This window comes from Cimex lectularius, unplaced genomic scaffold (genome assembly GCF_000648675.2).
Source record: "Cimex lectularius strain Harlan isolate CLEC.00 unplaced genomic scaffold, Clec_2.1 scaffold9, whole genome shotgun sequence".
NCBI lineage: Eukaryota > Metazoa > Arthropoda > Insecta > Hemiptera > Cimicidae > Cimex > Cimex lectularius.
The window spans coordinates 1,375,935-1,403,415 of record NW_019392733.1 but is presented as its reverse complement, the minus strand read 5'-3'; the positions used below and the strand labels follow the sequence as shown (position 1 = coordinate 1,403,415).

The following is a 27,481-nucleotide window of genomic DNA, read 5'->3' as shown; positions in this document are numbered from 1 at the left end:
AAGTAACCGGTTTCGCAAAATTCTCAAAGTCAAAAAACGGTATCCTATGGTTCTGTTACAGTAGGGCGTCCAGAACTGGGCCTTCTATGGTAGGACCCAGATTCTCGAAAACGTCCAACGGCGCTTCGTAGAGTTTTGTAGAGAACTCCGATGGCAATAGCCGCATACCTGATGGAACATCCATCATCAATAAGTGTCCCACACACGGAAAATCCTCAGCACTAAGTGACATTTTTAAGTTTAAAAATTCAAATTAAGAAAACAAATATGAAAACTGAACAGTTTATTGCATCAGAATTCAAATGAGACTGAATAAACATTTTAAATTTCGACAAAAGTAAACATTTAAAAATCCTTTATCCTTGTTTTGGATTGTGATTGTGGATTGGATTGGAGTGTGTTTACCTCTAATAGATATTCCCAATTTAAAATATCTATTGATAAAAACAATGAGACAAATTAAGGGCAGAATTTTCTTTTATCGAGAAAAAAATTCAGTTGGGTGGAATTTTTTGCCTGTCAGTGTATGATAACCACCATTCATGTGTCTATACAAACCAAATCTGGCTGCAATATTATCATTTTGGAATTTTTACAATAAAACGTATTAGTTTTAATTTCATTTAATAGATAGTTCGATAAATGTATGAAGTCAAATTTTTCTATCGGATCTCTGTAAGGATCGCGCAAATTAAATCCTGAATATCTACTTTTGGTGTTCACGATTTTCCACCAAGCTAAAATGAGACTGATAAAAGTAGCTGTCCCTTGATCTTCAAGGCAATAAAATTTAACTGCTGAAACTGTTTTTTCATTAAACACTTTTACACATAGATTTACGTTTTGTTCAAAGCTTGTTGGATAAAGAACTTTTCTTGACAGTGAGGGTACCAGTTTTACGATTTTAATTTCTTCATTTCGATATATGTTTTTTAGATCGGAAAATTTAGCATGATTCTTTCTTCTATATGCTGATTTTCCCTTACACCACATTTCCGAAGTTTTGGCCCATTGGGTCGAGGAAAAATCAGCGTTGGATGTGTGCCTTTTTGATTTATCCAACTATTTCTAATAGATTTAAAGGTATGAACTGTGTCAAATAAAATAACGATTTTTTAATTAATTTTTTAATTAATTAATTTAATTTAATAATTTATTAATTATTTAATTATTAATTTAATAAATAAATAAATTAATTAATTTTTTAATTAATTGCTTTGATCCATTTTTGAGGAATTACTTGATAATACCGATATAAGCAAAAAAGCTTGGATTGTTGTGGCCTCATCAACGTCATCATTGTTGACAACTGTTCCTTCAATTTTCTTTTCTCTTTCATTCAAAAGTGACAGTTTTTTGTTAAATAATTTATTTGTGATGTTTCAATACCACCAGAATCACTTCCTAATTTCATTTTAATATTGTCAAGATATTTATGATGAGGTAGGCAAAAGACACCTAAAGATCTAAGCACAACGTATGGTCCTGGATGGCTAAAATATAGCATGCTGGACATACTCAAAGTTTGAGTTGATTAACGCGATGTTTTGTGGGTTAGCAATTAATTGATCTAAATTCATATTTTCTCTGCAATCATTTATTATGATTCCATTATTACTATTATTATGATTCTACCATTTATTATTTCCAGTGCATCATTTAAGTGAGCTTCAAAAGATTTCGAATTCGTGAATTGTAAAGATTTTACAGTATTAAATAAATTTCGTAATTTATTCCAACAATCACATTTGCGATTTGTGCCAAGAGGTTCGTGAATGGATGAGAATGAAGTAAGTTTTACACCAAGTTGACAAATCAGTTTTAGACACTTTAACAGAAAATTGTACAAAAGGAATATACTCCGAAACTGTGTTTATATGTACAAAATTGACAAATGTTTCATCATCTATCATTAAATATTCTGAATCAGGAAATTTTTCTTTGATTTCGTTTTTTAAGTCTACAAATGAATTTATGACGTCGAACGTTGCCATTTTTCCGGCTCTTTTATTATTATCATAGATGAAGATAAATGAAGGCAAATCATCCTCGCTTATGACTTGCTTAAATCATATTTAAATGGAAATTTTGCAACACTGACGCAAAAAATTCCACCCACTTGTAATATAACTTGTTTTGTATGTATTTGTATACAGGCTGTTCGGCTACTCGTGTTACAAACTTTGCCAGGAGATTCTACATTCAAAATGGAACCAAAAAGACCTAATTAACTATGGTCCGAATCTCAACAGTTTTGGAGTTATTCCACTTTTTCTGATTTTTTTTATGATTTCACTACCTTGCTTCAAATAAACAATGATAACTCCAAAACTAAAAGAATTCGGACAAATCTGTTGATACCATTGAAAACTACGTTAAATTTCAAATAAGATGTGATCAATACTAAACTTAATTAGTTCGTTAAATAAGAGTTTTAGTAGCGAGAACTTTGAAAAATATTTTTTTTTAAGTTGTAAAACGTACTATGGTGATTCTAAACTACTATTTCCAGACCTAGAGACAGCAAATTTTAGAAAAAGTATTCCATTTAATATCCTTTTTAGTGGTGCAATTGTTTTTTTAATCACTTTTGTCAAAGATGAAGAAATTGATGAAGGAAAGGAAAAACAAAAGATTAATAATAATAAAAATAAAAACTTAAGGAAGTTCTGGATGAATTTATTAAACGTTTATCTGTCAGCCATGGTTTTTTCCTTTCCTTCATCAATTTCTTTACCTTTGAAAAAAAAATATATATAAAAAAATTACACCAAGGATATTAAATGGAGTATGTTTTCTGAAATTTGCTGGTCTCTAGGTTTGGAAATAGTAGTATAGAATCAAGTCTAGAAGTAAGTCTTTCAACTTTGAAAAAAAAAATTTTTTTGTTCAACATTCTCGATACTAAAAAACTTATTTCACGAACGTTTTCAAGTTTAGTTATTGATCAAATAAGTTTTTTAGTATCGAGAATGTTGAACAAAAAAATTTTTTTTCCAAAGTTGAAAGACTTACTTCTAGACTTGATTCTATACTTGGTTAGGGATGGTAGTAGTATTCTATACTACTATTTCCAAACCTAGAGACCAGCAAATTTCAGAAAACATACTCCATTTAATATCCTTGGTGTAATTTTTTTATATATATTTTTTTTCAAAGGTAAAGAAATTGATGAAGGAAAGGAAAAAACCATGGCTGACAGATAAACGTTTAATAAATTCATCCAGAACTTCGTTAAGTTTTTATTTTTTATTATTATTAATCTTTTCACTTTACCGATCCTTCAACCACGGTTTTTCCTTTCCTTCATCAATTTCTTCATCTTTGACAAAAGTGATTAAAAAAACAATTGCACCACTAAAAAGGATATTAAATGGAATACTTTTTCTAAAATTTGCTGTCTCTAGGTCTGGAAATAGTAGTTTAGAATCACCATAGTACGTTTTACAACTTTAAAAAAATATTTTTCAAAGTTCTCGCTACTAAAACTCTTATTTAACGAACGTTTGCAAGTTTAGTATTGATCACATCTTATTGGAAATTTAACGTAGTTTTCATTGGTGTGAACGGATTTGTCCAAACTTTTAGTTTTGGAGTTATCATTGTTCATTTGAAGCAAGGTCGTCAAATCTTAAAAAATCTGAAAAAGTGGAATGACTCCGAAACTGCTGAGATTTGGACCTTAGTTAGCTAGGACTTTTTTGTTCCATTTTGAATGTAGAATCTACTGTCGAAGTTTGTAACATGAGTAGCCGAACACCCTGTATATTAATCAAAGTTTCACGTTTTTTAACTTTAATAATTGAGTCTTTGTCTAAAAAAGTATTTTAAAAAAATATAAATTGCTAAGGAAAATGAAAAAAAATATTTAAAAAAAGACGGACAGATAAAATTTGTTGTAATTTTGTTTTAGATTTTTAATTAACATTTCAATATTGCGAATTTCCCCGTCTTGCGTTAATTACATCGGCATACTTTCTACCAGTCTGGAACTGTTTCTTTGCTGGAGGTTAGCTTAAGAAAACTAAACGGTTTGTTGCATCAGAATTCAAATGAGACTAAATAAACATTTTAAAAACATTGAAAAATCCTTTATTCTTGTTTCGGATTACGGATTAAGTGTGTTTACCTCTAATTGATATTCCCAATTTAAAACATAGCATAAACAAATATTTATTGATGAAAACAATGAGACAAATGGCAGAATTGTCTTTAATCGAGAAAATGAGAAACAAATCAATTGAGTGGAATTATTTGCTTGGCAGTGTATTTACAAACGAATCACCATATTAATTTTAAATAAATATTATTTGCACAGCGCATGATTGGAACGAAACCTATTCATTGTTTTGCCCATTTCTTTATTACTTGTAAATTTTTGAAACCAGATATGCGTGCATTTTGATTGGAGAGTTTTGTAAAAAGACCCTTCCTTAGACATTTGGTATCTTTGTTGCCATTTCTTGATTAAAGGCACTTATAAATTCTGTGTATGGTGTTTCAAACACTAAATCACTCCCTCTGCAGAGAGCTTGTTTTGCCCATTTGTCCACCTTTTCATTGAATTTGATAACCGTATTCTTAATTTTAAGATAATCTATTTTCTTTAAAATTTTCGACAATTATGTAGTTATCCTTGGCCCTGAAATCTTTTTGTTTTAACCTTGACATGTAATTTAGACTATCCTTAATTATTAGACATTTTTTACTAGCAGTTGAGCCAAGATAACTGAGAGCGTTTGAAATAGCGTACAGTTCGGCTAAATATATACCACACTCCCTGGGCATTTTTATGAAGCACTCATAGTTGATGATTGGATCGTAGAAGGCACAGCCAGTACTAAAATTCATCACTCCGTTTGATATCCTGGTCATTTCGCATTGAGTTCTTCCCGGAAAAAGGTGTTAGCTATATGGTGATCCATATCCTGATAATCTGAAAAAGAAAAAAATTTCTATTTCCTCATAGAGAGCGGCAAATTGATAAATATATATTTTATCGTTCTGTGAAGAGTAATTGCTTTTACAGCCCGGCCCACAACACTTTTTACGCATTATCACATACAATTATCAAGATAAGATCAAATCAAGATATAAATTATTGCGTAGTTTTATTATGTTAAATGCAATCACAATTTTGATAATTTCCAATTTATATCGCCTGAAAAGACGTGATATACACTGACAGGCAAAAAATTCCACCCAATTGATTTTTTTTTTCATTTTCTCGATAAAAGAAAATTCTGCCCTTAATTTTGTCTAATTGTTTTCGTTAGACGTTTTCGAGAAACTGGGTGCTACCATAGAAGGCCAGGTTCTGGACGTCCTAGGGTAACAGAAGGATAGGATGACTGGTATGGACTGATGGCTTTTCGCCCCTTCAGAGGAGCAGAATTACCAGAAGACACTGAGTTGCACGGCTCGCATTTGCTCGAGGACACAGCCATTGGTCTTTGGACGATTGCTCTGCTGTATTTTTACAAATGAGTGTAGATTTGCTCTACGATCTCCAGATGGTAAGTCGAAAGAGTGTAGAGAAGGCGAAATGAAAGATACGAAGCCTGTAATTTTTCCCGGAGCCATCGTTTTCAACGTAGCTCAGTGATGGGGTATGCCGGAATTTCAATGGAGAGTCGCACAGAGTTGGTTGTTGTTCGTGGAGTGTGACGGCAACTCGCTATGTGTATGAAGTTTTGGAACATCGTGCGTTGCCTATCCTCGATGAAATCAGCGACAATCCTATTCTAATGCACGATAATGCCGACGCTAATGTAGCTCGCATAGTATAAACGTACCTTGAACAGCATAAAATCAGGGTCTTAGCCTGGCCAGCCCGTTCTCCAGACTTGAACACCATCTAACATTTATGGGATAACCTCAAAAGACGAATAAGAGCACGTTCATCACTTCCTCATACACTGACACTCAGTTTTATCTTTCTCTCTTTTTTTAATTTTTTTTTTTCATTTTCCTTAGCAATTTACATTTTTTTTTACTTTTTTAGACAGACTCAATTATTAAACGTTAAAAAACGTGAAACTTTGATTACTTATAAAACCATATAAAAATCAAGTTATATTACAAGTGCATGGAATTTTTTGCCTGTGAGTGTATATATATTGATTTTTTATAATATATGATATATAAATGGACAGGAACCACCCCGAAACTTTGGCTTATGGCTCCAATCCAGCCGAACCGACGCACCAGTTATTTTCTTTTCTTTTTATTTATTTATATATTTAATTCTTGTTATCAGTTATTGTCAGGATGGTAGATCATATCTGATTTATTAAATTTGTTGTTGTCAAAAAGCTGAATAATTTGGCAATATTTTCTTGGTTATCCCCTAGATTTCATATAGCGTATTCGGGAGAGAAGATAATTTTCTTATGTCAGAACATAAGCGGTGATAGTAAAATTCGTTTGGTTTTTTTATTTCATTACATGCTCCGCATTCGGGCGGAGGGTCATGGGCCATTAAGTGATCCTTGGTGGTCAGACAGTGTCCTACTCTCAACCTACAACCTCCCCCCTTCTCTTCAGTCTAAACGATGAAGGCCATGCCTGTGTGGTAGACTTGATTTCAAGAAGTTTATTGTTTGTAACTGAATGCCAGGTTTTGTTACATGGTAAATATAATTTCTCCCTAAAGGCCGCAATGAGGTCATCCTTGCTTACCTCCACAAGGTTTCCATCTCCAACTGGATCCTTGGAGAGCAAATCATCCTTGGCAGTCATATCTGCTCTCTCATAGCCAGAGTTACCCAAATGACCAGGAATCCAGAGAAAAAATACTGTTTTCCCTTGCTGCTCAAGACGTCTCAATGACTTGTACCATAGGGTTATTGCTGAAAGGATGATTAAATGTTTGAAGGGAAGCCTTGGAGTCAGAGCAAATAACGATTATTTGCTCGTCTGGATGAATAACGTTGAGGGATTTATTTCAATCAACTATTTATATATATTTATATAAATATTTCAATTGAAATCAATATTCCCTTTTTCCACAGATACTTGCAGTACCAACACCCCTGACATCCGCGGAACCATTTTTTTCTGCGTATTTGTGTGTTGCCATTCTTGTTTGTTGTGTTGAAAGTGCCAGTGAGATATTGCTGTTTTATGTTTATATGCGTTGGATTTTGAAGGGCTGGGGAAGGAAGTCGGTATAGAAAGACATTTTTGTATAAGGAGTCGGCTTCTTTGAGGTGAAAAGAGCCGACGACGGGAAAAAAAACGTTGGTAATGGTTCGGCCAGATTATATAGACGGGATAATTAGGAAAAGGAAAGCTAAATTGTTGAAAAATTAGACTATGTAAAAATGTTTGATGTGTGGAATGTGATGAATGTTTTATATGTTATATTATATGTTTTGTATGATGCGATGATACATGTATGTTATCGATATTGAATTTGATTAATGATATTGGCGTAGCTGCGACTGAGTTTACATGTGTTTGTTCTGTAATTGATGCTGTATTTATCTCTGTTGATGTAAATCATTTCTAAAAAGCTACTTTTATGTTTGTTTTGTTCTGTGCGTAATATTTTTGGATTGTTGAAGTCGAAATTGTGTTTGTGTTCAAAATGGTGAGTAGAGAGTGCTGTAGGATTTTGCTTGGGTTTTTTACAGTCATAGATATGTTGCTTTATTCTCTTATCCAATTATTGGGATGTAAGACCGATGTACGTTGCAGGACAGTTTAAACAATTGATTTTGTAGATTATGTCAGATTTATTTGTTATTGGTGTGGGATCTTTAATTTTGGAATCACCACACATAATTAATAATTATGGCTCATGCCATAATGTCAAAAACTTTCTGATAATAACAATAATTCCATGATGCAGTATATTGTTCAACAACCTACTGTATAAGTGATAGAACTGTAGAGTAAACTGCAAAAATCTTTACTGATTTTTAAAAAATATAAAACAAAACAGGTTGAACAGAAATCCACACAGTAATTCAATGACGTCACTTCTGTCAATTGAGTTGACATGAGCGTACTGTAAATATAACCCCGGGTAGGGGCTAAACTTCAACCTTTTGTCCTAGGTCAGAAAATCTTGAGTTTTTTCAGGAAAAACGAATCGAAATGATTTTCCTCAGTTAATTTGTCAAAACTTTCCCATCTTCCCTTATTGAACTATGGTCGAAAGAAAGCTGTATGTGAGCTTTTTCTGTCAACGGTGTCTACAACCTTTGAAACTCGACGATTCCTTCAGCACCCTCGACGTTCACACTCGGGCAGAACTTTCACGTAATATTATTTCACTATTAACTTATTATCTATGATTTTACACATTTTCAAATGATGAAGTACAATCAGTGTGATGGTGCTATTTATTTTCCTTGGAAGTGGTTAAAATCTTCATAAATTTGTGTCAATTTAACAGAAGTTGTGATTGCACTGATACGAAGAATTTTCGATTAAATGTAGTGCACTTTTAACTGTACTCTTCAAGAACTGTTGTTTCGTCCGTTCTGTTCTTGTACTTAATCCAACTATACATATTATTACTTTCATCTGAAAACATTATCTCATACAGGAAAGACTGTTGGTCTTCAGTCTGATACACGTGCCCTGTCCGATTCTTTGCTGATTCTGCACATCATTGAACACCACTTTTTGTTTTTAGATGTGCAAAACATTTTTTGTCTTGCTGTTGTTGTTTCAGTCTGTAATACACATTTCAGCATATGTCTACTATCATTCTGCAGAATGATAGTATCGAGCGAATCCAAGGGGAAATCGCAATTTCTCAGATTTTTCCATTTACACATTTGATTACTTTAATTCTTATATTTCATTCTGAAGATATTGATAGTGAGATTAATTAGTGATTAAAGACGGATATGTGGGAAAATGAGCATTATTGAGGCAATGAGACGACACATGCTGCTCCTCCCTAGGGTGTCCTTTTGCCCGGCTAAATTTATCTTAAACAGATAACGTTATCAAAAAACAAAAAAATACGCATTTAATAATTTTTAGTCTAGTTTTCAATGTTTACCCCTTTTAAAAAATATTTTTGTCATGTTATTTCAGAGTCAGTATGACTAAAATTTTAAATGAGAATGTATACTTTTTTTACCCACTGTCTTAAAACATTATGTCTTTCTTAATTTCATATTTATTATTAAGTATTTTCATTTGCTGTTTTGGTCCTAGGCAGTTTTAAAATTTCTTGGGATGATGAGTACAAACATTTTTAGTTAATCAACAGTTGTATTAAAAAAAAAAAGGTAGTTTGCATGTTTCGAACATATTGTGGTCATGTTTGTTGTTCTTGATGTTCGAAACGTGTAGAATACTTTCTTTTTTAAATGTAACCATTTATTAACTAAAAACGTGTATGACCCATTGACATCATTCCAAAAAAATCATATGTATTTTCCATAAGCTGGTTATTCATTTTTTTTTCTTCACTTGTCAATGTTGTTTTGTTATTATTAGATTTAGACAACATGAAAAACATTAGAATTAAATTCTTATTTTTGTTTACATCCATGAACATTAAATTTTTTGTAATAAGTTTTATCAGTCAGTCAAAATGAGCTGAAGGGTATGTTTTTCTCTTCAAGATCGGGTTGAAATGTACAGTAATTTCATTGAAAGTGATGGAATTGCTCATTATGCAGTTGTACCCCAGAAATTTTTCAATTGCTCTTGGGTGAACTGCAAATCACTTATGAGGATGCACACAGTGTAAGGAGATGTGGGGGCTCATCGAGAAACTGGTCACATCATTTTGATGAAGAACTAAACATTTTCTTGTGTCTTCTTGAAAATCCACTCCCTTCAAAAGACTGGAAGGATTTTTGCTTTTTCAAAGAAGAAGATTAGAGATGTCCTCAGAACATACAATTTTAAACCATATCGTCATCCTGCCTGGGGGCTTTGGGACAGCGATTTTAATAGACGGTTGTTCAATGTTCCTTTCAGAGATGTCAGTTTGGGATATAGAAGAAATTATTCTCCCATACATCCTGTGGACTGAATTCAAGTTCAAATGGAATTCTCAATCAGTGGGATTTTCAAAAGTGAGCACAGAAAAAACCCCAAATTGAGTATCCGTGTCACCACCAAATGATTCACATTCTGTGCCATAGCTTTGTTATTCTTTGACCAATTTAAAAGCATATGTTCTTATTTAAAATTTTGAAGTTATCCTGATAATTTCCTGATCCCTGATAACAAATATTAAAAAAGGGGGTTAAAATTTAAAAATAGAGTAAAAAATATTAAGCATTTTAGTATTTTTTGGTTTTGAAAACATTATCTCTTCAAGAGAAATTCTGCCAGGCCATCTAAAAAGAACATGAGACCTTTCTGGCAATATCGGTCCAGAGCATCACAAGTTTTATTCTTCCTATTTTGTTAATGATAACATGAAACATTTTGCCACCTCTTCCTTCCTTCTCCTTGCAGATGTTCTCCAGCTCTATGCATCAATGTCCAGCCTGGCCAATTGTAGGGAACTGCACCATGACATTTTTTCCAACTGCTGATCTAAAAATGACATTGTTAATATATAAAAATGGCAAATGTATAAATTTAGTAAATCTAATAAAATAGAAAATTTCAGCAACTTTTGCTATCTTCATCGATATTAAAAATAAGGCATTGACCCTCTACATTACCATTGTCGGATACCACTTGGAGTAAGTGAGTTTGTTACGGATCCTTACCTGGGTGTTGAAATCGACCTGTTGGAGAGGGTGCAGAAGAAGGCTACCTGTTTTCTCACTTTCAAATTTGGTTCATCTGGACTTGCTAAATCTTCTTAATCTTGACACTCTCTCAGGTCATAGATGCTTGTCGTATTTGGTTTTCATTTTGAAGCTTTCCAACGGTGTCATCTATTTGCCTGAGATTTTAAGTAACTTGCCTCTGCTAGGTTGTCAGAGGTTGCTCTGGTCCTGTGAAAGTGCAATCTTCCAAGTGGAGAAGCAAAGGACCTGTTATGCGACTCAGTAAGCCTTCTCACACCTCATCTTTGTTGCTAACATTGTCTCCAGGTTGGCTGGCCTCTTCTTCAATTTACTTTGCGTTTTTAAAAATAAAATCCTGGAAAACTTGTTACATAAGAAGTAAAAGGTCAAAGTTCTTTTTTAATGATTGTTTTTGTAAAATTCTATTTTGTTTATTGTATTTGTATTCTTATTTTTGTATTACTTATATTTAATATGAAATGAATGTTGAAATTATATATTGAATATTGAAAAATATGAATGAATAATGAAATTAAATTTTAATGTTTACCTTTATTTGTAATTTTAATAATTTCATGATATCTTTATTTATGATTTATGATTATATTCTAATATTTTTTCTTAACTGTTTCTTTGGTGGCCCATGAGTTTGTTGAAACTGCATTTGTAATAAATAAGTAAATACTGACACAACTTTTTATATTTAAGTTGGCTAATCGATTTTATCAAAAATTAATTCACTATTTATTTGTAAGTATCTACCAAAATTTTGTTTAAATCATGCATATATTGTAAATGAGGATAATCTTAAGATGACAAAGTTTGAGTTTAAATAATTACTGCTGCACGTTATATTTTAATCAGTACCGATACATGCGTCTCCTGAGGTCGATCTTGAAGCTGCCAGCATTGATCATTTGGTGCCTGCATTTCAATTAGAAGATTCAGGAAATGGAAATAATGGATTTACATTACTTGGAGCTCAAGGGGAGTCAGGGGACCTCAGCCATCACATGAAGGTATTAAGAGCCTCATACAGGATAATACGATCGAATTTTACCTCCTCCATTATTTTAATAGGTCACTGCTGGTCTCTTTGACATCGTCTCGTCAAATTCTGATGTGGATCACCCGTTGTGTGAGGAATGTACCGATACTCTTATAGACCTTATGGATAAACAGTTAAAACTGACAGAAGAGGAATGGGAAGATTATAACCAGTTTCTACAAAAGTAAGAATTTTTTTATACAATTTGTGATTGTGTTTGTACTTTAAATGCTTACAAAAAAAATTGTTGTGCTTGTTTTTTATTTCTTGTGCTGCCTGTTTGTAAGTTGTTCAGTTTTGGCATCTACTGGATATGGCAAAACATCAAAATGATTTTGACGATAGGCTGTAGGGGATGATCAGGGTAGATAAAACAGACAAACAGATCTTCTTTTTTTTACTTGCTTCAGTGATGCATGTACTAAAATATATTAATTATTTTACTTATTTGATTGTTGAACATAGATGTCCCTAAATTTCTTAGGAAATTGAGAAAGTAGATTACAATAATTTTTGCATTTAGTGCAAGCATTTTAACAAAACATTGATGAAAAGTTTTTTGAGTTATGGTCTAAATCAACATGAACTTCAAACCAACAAAGTATAATTTTGTAGTTTGATTGTCTCCAATCATCTTGAACTGTCTATTCTTACTGGTTTTGTCTGTTGGACCAGTTTTTCTATCTTCACTAGGTGGTCTGTTTTTTTTCCAGTTCTTTTGTACATTTTATTGACACTTAACATGGCTGAATACAGGATAAATACATATTTAAAACCTCATAGACCTCACTACAATATTTTACAAGTTATAAATTGTTATAACATTTATAACTATACATTGGGTCACTAAAACAAAAAAAAACCTATAATAGGTTTAAGCGTTGACACGGTGCTCATCACTGCAAGGTAAAGGTACCTGGTTTGAATCCAGTGGCCCTGCATTCGAACCCAACTTACAATTTATTTATTTTTTTCAAAAACACCGGCACCCTTAGGGTTCATATAACCTTGTAGTGGAAATATCCTTGTAAAATAAAAAGATACTCAACTTCTTCAGTGAATCAGCATTTTTGGAGATCAATATGCACAGGAAAAATTTTCATATTCAGTCTTTCCCTGACTTACAAGGTCTTATTTTATTGACACCCACATGTTTGCCTATGTGATCTTTCTATGTGAGGACATTTGGGATTGATCAATGATAGCAATTCTCTCTTATTTTCAATGACTTTTTGACTTATTTTTTATCAAACAAACTCATTACAATTAATCTTTTAAACATAAAGACAATAATCTTTTTCCTTTCCCTTGTGTTTAAGTGGTTATNAGTTACAGGGTTCATGATTATCTTTTTCATTCCGCAATCAACTGCCTTCAGAAATAGTTAATATCAGAAGTTACCACAATAGATATCTTCCTTCTGTTTACAAACATTTGTATCTCCTAGCTGTTCAACATGGGTTTTTTCCATTTCCAATGATTATAATTAGAAATTTGAATTCTATCACTGCTTAACAGAATATGTGTTCTAATTGTTTATTATATACAGGGTGTCCTGTGAACATACGTCAACACTTCAGGAGTTTAATCTACATGTAAAATTGAAGTAAAATCCCCCTTTGTCCATAGTCTGTTTCTCAATTGTATTGAGACTCTATGAAATTCATTTGAGTTTTTTAGTTATAACATTAAGCAAATAAAATACAAAATTACTTAGAAGTATAGTGATGCTAATATTCTGTGGGTCCTTCAATGTAAAGAAATAATTTTTAATTTGAACTCGTGATCAAATGATAATAACTATGATTGGGGGGGGGGGGACTAAAAATTTATTGAAAAATAGAAAATAAAATTAATCCTTTGAAAAATAAGAATTGAGCTAGCTCCAATATCAATCTAATTTAACAAAATAAAAAAGTCAACTTGACTATATAAACACCTATGTTGGAAAGGAAACAACAAAAACTATTTTTAGGGCTAAGAATGGATCTTCTTATTCCTCTTGTTTTCTTTTATTCTTAATCTTCCACTTGCATCCTAATTTTCCTTTTGAAGGCACGATCCAATCTGCTTGTCTCCTCTCTCGCTTCTCTCTTCTTTTTCTTAAACCTCCTACCGGTGGGCGGGTATTATTAAATGTATGGTTATAGAAGATAACTTTTTACGAGTTTCCAAAGTTCTTCACTAAAGTTTATGTTTTTCATGGTTCTGTAAATACTGACAGATATGGCATTTACAGAAAAGTTGCCTCTACTAATGAGCTTCTAAATACATCTGCTTAATTTCAGTGTAAAATAAGATTCACTGTGATTCTCAATTGTATTGCCGATATTTCACTTTTCAGATTACGTCCACCTTTTACAACTTTATTCCATAAAGTCCCTCATATTTCATAAAATGTTAAATCTACTATAAATTTGATTACACAAATGGAAAGAACATCACAAACCCACCCTATGAGATTCATTGGTTTTTTTAAATTTTAACCTTAATAAACAAAATACAAAATCACTTAGAAGATAAATTTTTAGAAGTTTCCCAAGTTGTTGTCTAAGGTTTAAATACGATTCTCTTGCCTCTGAAAATAATGAAAGATATATAGATAAAAGCCTGTTTTATTTAGGTGGAGGGTCCAATAACCCCGTTGGGTGTCACAAATGAAAAGTCAAACCACTTTATAATACATTATTCACTTTTTGTAAATTGTGGTTCTATTCACACATTTGTTGTTTACAACGGTCTAGATTTTGAGCATTGGTTGAAGGAGTTACAAACACATCTCTAAAAATAATAATTTTAAATTAATAATTAATTTGTATGACAAATATTATAATAGGAGTTAGATCAAAATCTATTATATATTATTTATGCATTTATCTCCATGTTTAATTTTACATTTTTTAATTTCAAATTTCTCAAACCAATCTAGTACCCTCCGTTTGTTGAAACTGTGTAACAATATTGCATTTAAATTGAAATTGTGTTTTGTTTAATTTAGATGGTTCTTAAATTCAGAAAATTTATTTGATTTAGGAAGTATTCTTTAATCTTTTTAAAAGATAGTTCTTACAGTTTGCACAAACTCACAAATTGTGGGTAAAACTATCGTTTAAAAAGATCAAACAACATTTCACCCCATGTTTATCATTTTTAAGTATACTTTAACTCTTGTTTTAATTTCTCTGCTGCTATGTCCTATAAATTTAATATCGCTGTCATTACAATTAAGTTTGTAAACCCTGCTCTTTGACAATTTGTCAATCTTGTCTTTAGGTTTTGAGAGGATGTTTTTAAGTGAATATAAATTAAAAAAAAAAAAATGGTTTAAGTCTCTAAAAGCTATTCTTAAACCTTCTCATTTAAGAATTTTACCTACTTTTTTAATAGTTCCTCTATTATGGCAAGCAACGAAAAACAAATGATTCATTTTTGTTGGGGTGGCTGAGTCTGACAGTTGCTTCTTTTAAAGTTAATTTTTTTCTTCTTTTTTCTAGCAACCTTTCGATAAATATTCCTTGATATCCATTGTTTTTTTTTAAGCTAAGGTTTTAATTGATGTAATTCTTTTTTAAATAATTAGCAGGTGTTAATAGGACTTACAGTCTCTGAGCCAAATGAATCCATCATCTTTTTGGGTCCATGGGTGAGAAGAATCGACTGGTAAGAACATCTGTAAAATCTATACTAGGTGTAAAGAATTAATTAATTGGAGGAATTCTTTTAGACCCTCTACTGTACCCGACCTTATAATAAAATATCTTGTTTGTAACTCCTTTAACCTGATGATGAGTGTTTAATGCTTGAAATACAGAATGTTTAAACCACATTAACATCATTTATATGTTAAAAGTGATTTTATACTATGTAAGGTTAAAATAAAAAAAATGAATCTTATAGGATTTTCAATGCTTACGCTGCTTTCAACCATGAGAGATGGTTCAAATCTACATTAGGGTTAATATTTTATGAGATAAGGAGGCTTCATGGGTAAAAATTGTAAAAGATTGAAGGTATCCTGAAAAATAAAATATCACGAATACAATTGAGAAACAGACTGTGGGCAATATGGACTTTTTAGTACTAGTATAGTTTTACATGTAGATTAAAATATTGGCAAGACACCCTGTATATTGATGAAAATAATGCCATCATCCATCATTTTTTTATTTAATAAATAATTTTTATGTTAAAGACTGATCAGTGATTACTTTTGAATTCAGTTGCTTGAATTAAGTTTTTGACTGATTACTGTAGATATTTTTTTAGGCTTAAAAATGAAAGTTACACTGAGAGTGTGGAGGCTCTTGAAAAGGAATCAGAAGATGTAAGAAAATTGATATATTCTGTTATTTTTTAATTTTATGTTTTTTTTAACGTATATTCATAAATGTTTGTACAGCTTCAAAAAGAAGAAGAACGTTTGATGAGCGAATTGAAAGTAATGCAGGAAGAAGAAAAAGAAATATTAAAAGAGTTAGCTGTACAAGAAGAAGAAAGAGATAGATTGGAAAGGGATGAAAAGCGGTATTGGAAGGAATACAATAAACATCGAAATGAATTAATCTTGATAGAAGATGAATACAAAAGGTATTTTTTACATAGTAAAATACTTAAACAACCCTTATTTTCATAACAATGAATTTTAAGTTTGATTGTATGTATTAATTTTAATATAAAATTGTTTATTTTGTGTTGCAGTTTAGAATGGCAACTAATGTATGCCCAGAATCAACTCGATAAACTTAAGAAAACAAACGTTTTTAATGCTACCTTTCATATTTGGCATAGCCATAGTGGACATTTTGGCACTATAAACAATTTCAAACTAGGGCGTCTCCCATCTGCGCCAGTGGACTGGAGTGAAATAAACGCTGCTTGGGGTCAGACTGCCCTATTATTGACTGCACTTGCGAATAAAATGAATTTTTCCTTCCACAAATACCGTCTCGTACCATACGGCAATCATTCGTATATCGAAGTATGGGTTTGAAGTCTGTTCGTAACATATTTTAATCATTGTACCTGGTACTGTTTGTACAGGTTCCTTCGGAGCAGAAAGAATTGCCGCTTTATGGCTCGGGGGGCTTCCGATTTTTTTGGGACACCAAATTCGATGCGGCGATGGTAGCGTTTCTAGATTGCTTACAGCAGTTCAAGGAAGAAGTGGAGAAAGGTGATTCTGGATTTTGTTTGCCTTATCGAATTGACAAAGGCAAACTCGAAGATTCAGCCACAGGACATTCATTCTCTATCAAGTAACTTTTTCCTCCTCCATTTAATATTACAAAGCCTAGTGGAATTTAAATTATTGATAAGTTAATTTTTAGAATTCAGTTCAATTCTGAGGAACAGTGGACCAAAGCACTAAAATTCCTTTTGACGAACTTAAAGTGGGGATTAGCTTGGGTTTCGTCACAGTTTGCCAAAGAACAGAATGAGTTTTACTATGGATAAAGTCTTCGGCCTTATTCGGTAACTATTATATCAAAAATACATTTATATTGATTTAACCCTTTCGGGTATACTCATTTCTACCTCTATGCAGGTACTGAGAGCGTGATATTGCACTCTAATCTCTTCACTATTAGTTCAAGTTCATAGAAGCAGTGTGCTTTTTAAGTTATTCTTTTTAGTACTAGTGAGTGTGCGTACTTTAGAAAACATAATTCTGTTGCTTACCGTTTTAAGCAACACACTGCTTCTTTGAACTTTAGTATACAAGTAAGAGACTAGAGCACGTTATCACGCTCACAGTACTTGAGTAGAGGTAGGGCGAGTGTGATGGCACATTCTCACTGGGAGAAACAAGAGCGCAATATCACGCTCAATGTACTTAAAGGGTTAATAATTATCATATTTGTTTTACAGATAAGTATATGTATATTTAAAAGTATATTCAGCTCAGCAGTTCTACTATTTCATACGAATGATGCCACCTCTCTTGACAGCAACTTAAGAAATGATTTTGAATGTTAAAAGTACTTTTGCATATATTCAATAATTTTACAAAATAAAAGGTTTAACAAAAAAAAAAAATTGGATAAAGGTTGCAGTGTTATATGCTTTGTTTTTAATCTCTTGAATATAATTGCTTAATCTTTTAAATTATGATTGTTTAAAAAAAGTACTTCTTTTAAATTATTGTATTGCTCAAGTTTTAATTTATCACAAAAGAAACTTGATATTGAACAGTTTATATGCACTGAATATAAGTTAATACACACATAAATAATGGTTATGCAATGTGTAGTCGTGTAGTGAACGCAAGTGGCTTATCCTTTTATTCGTATCGTGCTATGATTGACACCCATGCAAATTAACAAACGCAATAAAAATAATTTAAAAAAATAAAATTATACGTGGGGCCGAACAATTTTGAGTCTACTGTTGGGAGGGGGGAACTGCGTAAGATTTTCATGTTCAAGGAAAAAATTATTCACAAGATTTGTTCAGAAAATTATTTTTGTTAAAATGCGAAAATGTAAAAAATTCAGGGAACGCATGAATCGGTGGATCATCACTACGTATCCAACCCCAATTTTTTTTTGGGTCAGGCGATATGTGCCGATTTTTTATATAGGGTGAGTTTCCGTTCTCCTTTATACTTTTTATTGGGGCATTTTTGTGAAAAAACCTGATATGTAAATTTTTTTGTCTAGTTTCTCATTAAATAAAAAGTTTTGATTTAACCCTTCAGAATAATGGGCTATGAATAGGAACTTAAGAACAGCAGACTCTTGTTATCCGAGGGATATATGGTAGCAAGCATCATCACTGCAAATCGTGTGTGCCTATCATCAATGTTATGTGTGTAAAATTACTTCCTACAAAAAAATTTGTAACAATTTCCTCAAATAATTTTGATTAACAGGATGGTCACAATGTACTCATTAAAGTGCGTGCCTAGTGCAAATTTCCACTTTTTTCTTGTAATGTATGAGACATTTTTACAATTTGCACAGAAAGTTAAAGACCGTAAAAACTAAACTTCAATGTGATGGTTTTTATATGTTAACTATATGTAATAAGGTTTTTATGATATGTTAACTATATATAATAAACATTTGAATCTTTTTTTGGGGATAGTCAAAGCCTCAAAGGTAAAAAAAATTATTAGGAACGAAATTTGCATCAGGCTGATTACACTTTAACACGCCACATCCAGTCTCCTGTTAATCGATATTTCAGAAAATTGTTTCTAAATTATTCTATCTGTACCATGAACAAGTAATTTAATATCTATTAAAATAATTTATAAATTAGTGATAGGTTGAAGAAAATTTTGTTTTTCTAAAAAGGAAAAGTTCTTTGAAAATGGCCTGAGAACATGAGCCTGTTTTTCTTAAAACGGTGTAGGTTTTTTGTATAATCATCAGTAGGAAAACATTAACCCTTTCACCGCTTTGTGTCTGACTACGTAAAATATACGACCCCTCCTTCATGGCATCGCTGCCAGAACCAGCAAAAACCCAGACCATCTCCCTATATATAACCTGCTGTGGAAAATGTCCGTCACTCACCCTCTGCTTATCCACCGGTGAAAACCACAGCCCCTCTTATTGCAACATACCGTCTGCGGACAGCATCCTCCCCCGGCAAAATTGCAGGTCCTGGACATGACTTAATCGACAGCATATATTCAGCATATTACCATATTATATATATAATATGGTGTAGACATTAGTACATGCAAATGTTATTTTGAGTAAAACTTTATTGTGGTTCTTGTTTCAAATTGCTTTGTTGACTTTGTTCTTCCCCAGCACCCTTCATGTATTTATTTGTGTTGTTTACAAGTTTTTTGTACATAACCTGTTTGCAGGAAAGAAGAAAAAAGCGAGGCAAAATCTGGTTGAAGAAATAAATGTAATATATCATTGTAAATGAGAGAGGGAAAAAAACTCATATTATTTATATATTAATATATTTATTTTTGTAGAACAAAACGAAGAAATCCTCATTGTACAATTGCAATATTAAAAAAAAAATGTTTTGGTAACAGTCAACTTTCACAATGGACAAGAAAATAAATACTTGGTATTTTGTAATAATTTTTATTTTAATGTTCCTTTTTGAGAGATTATCTTTTAAATTGTTTAATTGAGAATGTTGAATATTCCATTTTTTCTTTTCACTTGTTCGGGGAGCTGGCTGTGTAACTAAGATTTATTTGAGTGATGACTCTTCGCCTTGTATTTCACAGTAATTTGTACTCAATTTAACTCATTAAATAACGAATATTGATAATTATGGCCAAAGATGGTTTTTAAAAGTTTTGTTGGTGTATTGAAATTATACTTTAAAAACACGATACGGGTAGTCATACTGTATATAAAATATTGTATATAAATGTATATCGAAATTGCTCCTGAATGCGTTTGTGCTAAGTTAATTAATCGCAATTGAATATTAAATAAGACTTAGTTTTGTAAATTACAAAAAATATATTTTGTTTGATGGATATTTTTTGTATCTGTTACTGTTAAGCATTGTAAGATGGTAAATAAAACAAATTATATCAAAACTATCGGTTTTTTTTTTTTTTTCGTTTAACCTTAAATTTTTTTTAAAAATTATTTTCGTTAGTCTTTAATTTAACAATGGAACAGAATATGTAATACTTTTTATCATGTTAATGGAATAATCAATCATTAACTAGGTAACTTTTTAACAAATGTGTGCTATTAAAATCACATCTCAAAAAGGACAAAATACTGATAGGATAAATTATTGAGAACAAAAAAAAATTCAAAAATTTGAAAACAAATAAAAATAAAATATTGCAAAAAAACATATACATGTTACAAGAAAAGAAAAGGCCCACTTGTTCTATTAAGACAGTGGGAGAAGGAAAACATAGATAACAACAAAATCATTGACAGTTTTGTTTGCTCATGTTAATGGCCAACGAAGAAGTGGGTGCCATTACAAAAGAAACCGTCATAATAAAATATGTTATATTGGGTCAAAAGCATTTACATTAACATCGTACATATTTGTTCTGGTTATTAACATTAAACATAAAAATTCTTTCGAACTATTAACAACAAGCAAATCACAGCTCAGATAAATTTGGCTTGAAATTAAAGAGAGTAGTAGCAATACATTAATAATAGCAATGTTTAATCGCTCCAACTGCCGGAGCTGCTTGAACTACTGCTACCACGCCGAAATGTTTTATTTAGTGCATATGCGCCCAAACCGACGCCAGCGATTGGCAGCCCATACTTCAATGCTTTCTTTTTGCTGATCTGGAAAAAAAATGTAGTGTAACTCTCTTTTTCAATTAGCCAAAAAGGGGTTAAAATTAATGTTAAGCCCCCCCCCCAAGCGTTTAAAGATGGCTTATCATGGAGAGAGGAGAGGAAAACCAGGGAATAGAAGGCAATGTCGTAAGCCCCAGGTGATAGACAGGGAAAGGATGTCAAAAAGGATGGATACCTGTAAGGGTATTTGTGGCTGCAGAAAGGAGAATGATATTTCTTGGTTTTACAAGCGAGCTTAGCACAAATGTATAAAGATGCCATGGATAAGAGATCAAAAAATGCCAAGGCTGAGAATTGAACCCACAACAGCCCAACAAAATGTGAAGTCGTCACTTTAACTAAACTTACGGTAGCAGTACTCTTAACTTAAATTGTCTTATTCTAAACAGAAACTTTTTTGTAGGAATTTGTTTTACCTTCTTAGCACCATGTTTCATCAATCCTCCCACAACTCCACCAGTGGCCATTGTTCCCAGAATGCCAGTTGCTTTTCCTAAAGGGCCTGAGCTCTGCTGCTTAGGATGACCCTGCAAATTGTATAAAATAAATAAAAACAACTAAAATATAAATAAAAAACTGTGAGTTGTTACAATTTGGATGAACACTTCCAAAAAAGTTAGTTTTCAAATGTCCATTTACAACACAAGATTATAATCAGCTTTTCCAAACATTAAAAAAATCTAATGTTTTAAACTATGTGTGATAGAGAAATCAGTATTCACTTTGTCTTTTCTTATTAAAAAAAATAAATAAATAAATAAATAAAAAAATTATGAAAATAAATTAGTAAAACATTAATAAATCTCAGCCACATAAGAAGAAACATAATTGTAATTACCGGACTGGATGGGTAATAAACAGCTCCCCCAGGAGGCATACCAGGCTGCTGAGGGTATGGAACAGCACCACCACCACTTGGGTAGCTTAAATTAGGAGAATGTTGATAATAAGGAGTGGGATTTTGTTGATAACCACCTTGGGGCATTCCAGGTTGAACAGGGTATGGTGATGTCCGACCTGATTGATAAGGGGGAACGACTGGAGGTACGGGGGAAGGATACGAATTAGGTGGAACCATCGGGTAGGCATTCATCCCGTTTTGATACTGGCCAGGTGTAGGGAATGGAGGCTGTCCTCCGACCGGATACGGAGGGGTTGGTGCATGGTGAGGAGGATAAGGTGGAATCGGAGAACTGCGGTTAGTCTGAAAGCCTATACCGCCACAATCCACGGGGTACGGGGCTGAAGGCATGCCTGGAGAAGATGGGTATTTAGGTGCTGCAGTTGTAACTCTCACTTCAAAACTGCTGAGGTTAATTTCTCCATTGATAACAACATGAGTTATTCTTGTTGGAGAAATTCTATGAATAAATGAAATAAATTCATTTTCATCCACCTTGATCTGCAATTTCAGAAAACTCATGAACAATTCTTTCCTCCAAAAACATATATATATACACATATACACTTTTTTGTGCATAAATTATTTAAATAACTCATTTACCTTTGTGTAGTAAAAATTAAAAATTAGTTTCATAAATTTTAAAAAAGTAATTCCATCTAATATACTGATTTTCAATTTTTAACTAACTCTTTTTGATTTAATAAAATTATTATTATTATTTTTTTTTTATTCCGCTTACAAATGTGATTTTGAATGTAACAAACAGTATGAAAAAATACTTTTATATTTTAAAATAATATAGAGATATCAATGGTTACTTCTTTTTATTGAACACAACACTGCATTTATACTGAACTGTTTACCTTAAATGAGTCAATATCATGACGGAAGCATATTCTGCAATTCTGCCCCTTTATAAATGGAAAAGGGCCGACTGTTTCCTCGGGGCCCCAATTGTTCGACACGACGCTGTTACGGACAACTATCATGCGATCAAAGTCAGGCGAGAAGTGCAGCGCAATGTCGTCGCAAGGCGAAAGGTTCGGACCGCATTGCAAATTTATTGCAAACCTAGAAATAAATAAAAACAGTGTTAATGGTTTCCAAGACAGAAAACAGAAATGCAATTATATAACAAACCTCCTTGCGTACGGATAAATAAATGCATTTATTTCCACTTCAACTCCAGGTGTGAATTCATGATTTATCGGTCCAACATATGGGACATTCTAAAGAGAGACAAAAATTACATGCATAAATACAAAAATAAATATCCAAAGATCAAGCATTAAACTTTTAAAAAATTATAGCCAAGCAGGACATTTTTATTTTACTTTTGGTTCTCTTTAGTAAGTATAAGTTCAGTTTCTTAAAGATCAAACCATACTTAATAGTTTAATCAATAAAAAAACTACAGCTTTCTTCAAACAAATTTTTCCAATTATTATCATTTCTGGAACTATGATATGAAATAAAATTTATAATAGTAATCTTAAATATGTTAATATTTCATTGACATTCCAAAATTTATGCTGTTCATAACAAAAATTGCAATTCTGATTAAGCAATTGCAGAGTATAAATAATAGGTGAGCGAAGTAAGTTAATTTTTCAGTGCAGACTGCTATGCATTGCATTTAATTTAGCTGCTGGTGTAACATTTTTTTTATCATTGGTGCTGTGCTTTTGACAATGCTTCATCTCATTTGTACAATTGTACGCAGATAATACATGTGAAAGACGTGGAAAAGAAGTAAAAACATCCAGAGGGCTGGCAATGACCTTAGCTGTTTGTTGGCCACTAAACTTCCTACATCATTATTATTGTTATAAGCAGATATATTTTTAGAAATGTAGAAAAAATGCTACATGTACTTATAAAAGTGATAAATCAAACATTTAAAATTGAATTCCAATTTTGTTCTGAGAACTTGAGCACTAGAATTTGTATCTGTAGAAAATATTACATAATTTATTAATTTGTTGGCATTAATTAAAAAAAAAGGATAAATGCAAACAAAATGTGTGTGTGTGTGTGAGAGATAGATAGAGAGAGAGAGAAAGAGGGAGGGGGAGGGAGAGGGGGAGGGAGAGGGAGAGGGTGAGGGAAGGGAGGGAAGAGAGTGAGAGAGAGAGACACACTTTATTTTGGGACAAGTGTCCCCTAAGAATAACAATAATGTCACAGAAATTTGACTAAGAATTTAGAGAAAAAATAATAATACAACAATTCCCTATCTTATGCAAACATAATCACAAAATGTGAACTTAAAAGTCGAGAAAAAGAAGGAAAAAATTCTTGTGTAGCAAAGGAACTAATAATATTGTTGGTCTGAGGTGGTGGTACAGCAGGGATTTTAAAAAAGGTGAAGATTTATGGATTAGCAAAGGAAGAGAATTCTTGAGAATGTGGCTTGAGCTAGGAGGACTGCTCCTTGCTGTGGAGGTTTTATGAGCAAGGATAAAAAGGTCATTCGGAAACGAGCGGGTTTTACAAGACTGGATAGAAGCTAAAGATAAAGGAAGGAAAAATTTTAGGTTGTTTTTATGTGCCCATTCTTTTATGGAATTCAGATCTTCCTGAATTCTGGGGATAGCCAAATGAAGGATGGAAGTACTAATATACGTCAAAATTTGAACCAAAACATTTCAAATACAACAAAGTTAAAATATTGCCATAATAATGTTTTTGGAGACCAATGTTATGTTGGGGATATTTCCATTTAATATCTGGATGGTACAAAGGAGATTCCTCCAGGCAACTTCTGACTTAGGTATTTTAACCCTAACATAAAAAAATGATATAAAGGCCCTAAGGAGTTAAATCCAATATTATTTGTCTTTGAATTAATTGTTGTATATGGAGCTAGTAATGTATAAAAATTAACCAGAGATTGAGGGAACTGCTAGACATGTGACTGTTAAAGAAGAGATTTTACTAAGGAATGACATGAGCAAGACATTTGCGTATTAAAAAAAGATTGAATGTAGAAAAATTCCCTTTGGGGAGATGCGAGATGCCACAATGCCGACAGGGCCTTCTGGCATTCGCCTGTTCCACAAAACCTTCTAGAGGACCGGAATACTAAGAATCAGAGAGATTTTAGATCACAGAAAATATATCAGGTTTCTTGACAAGGTCATCTGATAAAAGAAATGTCAATTAACACAGAATGTGTAGGTTCAGCAAAGTAACCAATTTACATTTAGCTATCTACGGTACTCCGCTGAGAAAGAAAAAACAACCGTGGATGAAATATAACCACACTAATATAATTTATAGGTAAATTAGGTCTCATTGTTGTACTGAAAGTGGGGATACAATAGCTCTTGGAAGGTGCAGTATGATTAGACCTTAGCATTCAACATTTTAAATTTTTTTGGAAGTTATGGTTTGATACAGGGGACCACAGTAGCCAATTGTTTAGGGTGAAAGACTCTCGACTTTTAGACCCTGCAGTTGTGGGTTCGATTTCCGCTGTCGCCTCTGGTCCTTTTTTCATGATACTCTCCATCCCCCCAATACGAATACGCATAATATATTGACTAGCACTGGCTAATATGAATAGTGAATAAGGCCATTAAGAAAAAAAAAATGGTTCGATACACATAGTCCCACGGAGAAACGAAGGCTCAAATGAGTTCATGGGGTGAAATTGAGCTCTGATTTATTGATAGGATGTATACACAAATGCAAATCTTACAATGAGATAAGTAAAACACTTATGTCAAAAGTATTTTAATCATACTTATCAATAGCCACCTAATGCTGCTAGGTCGTAGATGATTGTGGAGTTAAACACCCAATGGAGAAGCGGATTGAGCAATAGATAACAAAAGCTAGGATAAAAAAATAAATTTAAAAAATCTCACCACTATATTACATACAATGTACAGCCTAAATATATAGTATTTCTGCCTTGGCCATTCCTCTAGATGGCTTCCTGTCCTCACATCGTACACCGTCTGCAGATCTGTGGTTGAATGTCAATCTTTAAATCTCTTTTTATACTTATAATTTATTTCATGACTCAATTTATGACAACATTAAGCTTGGTCTGCCTATTTAGACTGACCGCAGAAGATTGAGAAATGTCAAAATGTTTGAGACAAATCCAGTAAAAATATGACAATGTTTTTAACTGCAATTTGATCATTCTTGTTTGTCAGACGCATTGAGGCATTCGCCATCATCAGTGGTAGGTGTGCGAGGTTATGTTTGCCGCTTCTAAACAACCTGGTCTGTCTGTCGTCGCTGGTTTGGAATTTGGTCATTTGGATTATTACATGTATATCTGCATTATATAAAAGTAGAAAAATAACAGTCCCATAATTGATGATGGTGAGAAGCCAAAACACATCTGACAAACCAAAGCAACACAGAGAAACAGATCAGAATCGTTCAAAACAGATCGTCCTGATCTGCCTATTCAGAACAACTGCTGAAGATTGAGAACATAGAAAACGTAGAGCTTCCTTTCATTTATTAAAAGGTGCAATTTTTTGTGCGCTTGAGAGCTCAAGGTTTACAACACCAGATCCAGATTTGGACATATCCAACCACTCCATACTCTTTTTTTGCTTTGCATTTTATCTTATTCTTTATCCAGTGTAGAAGCAGCTAACAAAACGTAAAATATTATTCTTTTGTCATCTGTGCAAAAGGAAAACAGAACTAAAGCTACACGTAAACATTTTTGTTCTTTTAGATTATCTTTCTTATTTGATTTCAAGCGAAACAAATAAACCGAGTGCAGGAACGTCAAACATAATTTAAATTTTGATTTATCAAAGCGTTATTCAGGATGATACAACCTCTCAGAGGTCATGCACATAAGCTAGAATTTTTGTATGTTGTATGAAGGAAATGCATTCAACAATATGTACTGATTAAGTGTGATGGTACATTTCAACGGTGAGATGTTTGGCAGTTGGATGAGAAGTCGGCAGCGACAAGCGTACGCTATAAATCTAAGCAAGCGTTTTTACAGCTTGACATACTGAAATTCTTTTATCAATGTCACAAGAATGATTACACACAACAAAACAAGAACCGGGGGATCGACAATTTTACAAATTGTTAGCCCATGGCAATTTTAGGACGGGTCAAAGCAAGACATACTGTCCACCTGGATGTTACACCTGGTCGGGCTGGCAGAAAGAGAAATTAATTTAACAAAAAAAAAACATTGCGCAATACGACAGTAGACATCAAATGGCAGAATGGAGTGTAAAAAGGATTAAAAAAGGGGGAAAATTACCTGCAACACACATTCAGACCATATAAAAATAAAAGTTCAGTTATTTAAATTCCATAATTAAAATCTCCATACTCACTGATGTGTCATTAAAGGTTACGTAATTTACACGACGCATTGCAAATCGGCAAAAACTTTTTTTTAATATTTAAAAACAAACAAATTGATTAAAAGATGACCTGGTTTGTTTAAATAGAAAGTGGTAACATGTCACGACAAGACTAGTACGATATTGAGTGGGAAACTGAGCGCGAGCGGGCTATGGGCGGAGACCGAGTCGAA

At 32.6% G+C, this 27,481-nt stretch overlaps 2 protein-coding genes across 7 annotated transcripts; one reads left to right on the top strand and one right to left on the bottom strand.

The window, feature by feature from the left end:
- The first annotated feature begins 8,017 nt into the window (after nt 1-8,017).
- LOC106665362 (beclin-1-like protein) lies at nt 8,018-20,065 on the top strand. Of its 4 annotated transcripts, none has more exons than XM_024226900.1 (10): nt 8,019-8,268; nt 11,589-11,743; nt 11,805-11,956; nt 16,039-16,096; nt 16,172-16,359; nt 16,471-16,750; nt 16,813-17,027; nt 17,100-17,244; nt 19,595-19,638; nt 19,712-20,065. In XM_024226900.1, the coding sequence occupies exons 1-8, from the start codon at nt 8,157-8,159 to the stop codon at nt 17,224-17,226; spliced, it is 1,287 nt and encodes a 428-aa protein (XP_024082668.1). In that variant the 5' UTR covers nt 8,019-8,156; the 3' UTR covers nt 17,227-17,244; nt 19,595-19,638; nt 19,712-20,065. The 4 variants fall into 4 exon arrangements, with proteins under 4 accessions (XP_024082667.1, XP_024082668.1, XP_024082665.1 ...); XM_024226897.1 differs by having other exon boundaries at nt 16,027-16,096; XM_024226898.1 differs by having other exon boundaries at nt 16,027-16,096; nt 17,641-19,638.
- A 579-nt stretch (nt 20,066-20,644) lies between these two features.
- LOC106665322 (galectin-9-like) lies at nt 20,645-27,481 on the bottom strand. 3 transcript variants are annotated; one of them, XM_024226901.1, is made up of 7 exons: nt 27,203-27,230; nt 25,815-25,915; nt 23,083-23,171; nt 22,806-23,013; nt 21,877-22,440; nt 21,455-21,565; nt 20,645-21,023 (listed from the first exon to the last, which is right to left on the bottom strand). In XM_024226901.1, exons 1-7 carry the CDS (start codon nt 27,213-27,215, stop codon nt 20,895-20,897), a joined length of 1,215 nt encoding a protein of 404 aa, XP_024082669.1. In that variant the 5' UTR covers nt 27,216-27,230; the 3' UTR covers nt 20,645-20,894. The 3 variants fall into 3 exon arrangements, with proteins under 3 accessions (XP_024082669.1, XP_024082670.1, XP_024082671.1); XM_024226902.1 differs by having other exon boundaries at nt 25,830-25,915; XM_024226903.1 differs by lacking the exons at nt 25,815-25,915; nt 27,203-27,230 and adding an exon at nt 27,279-27,481.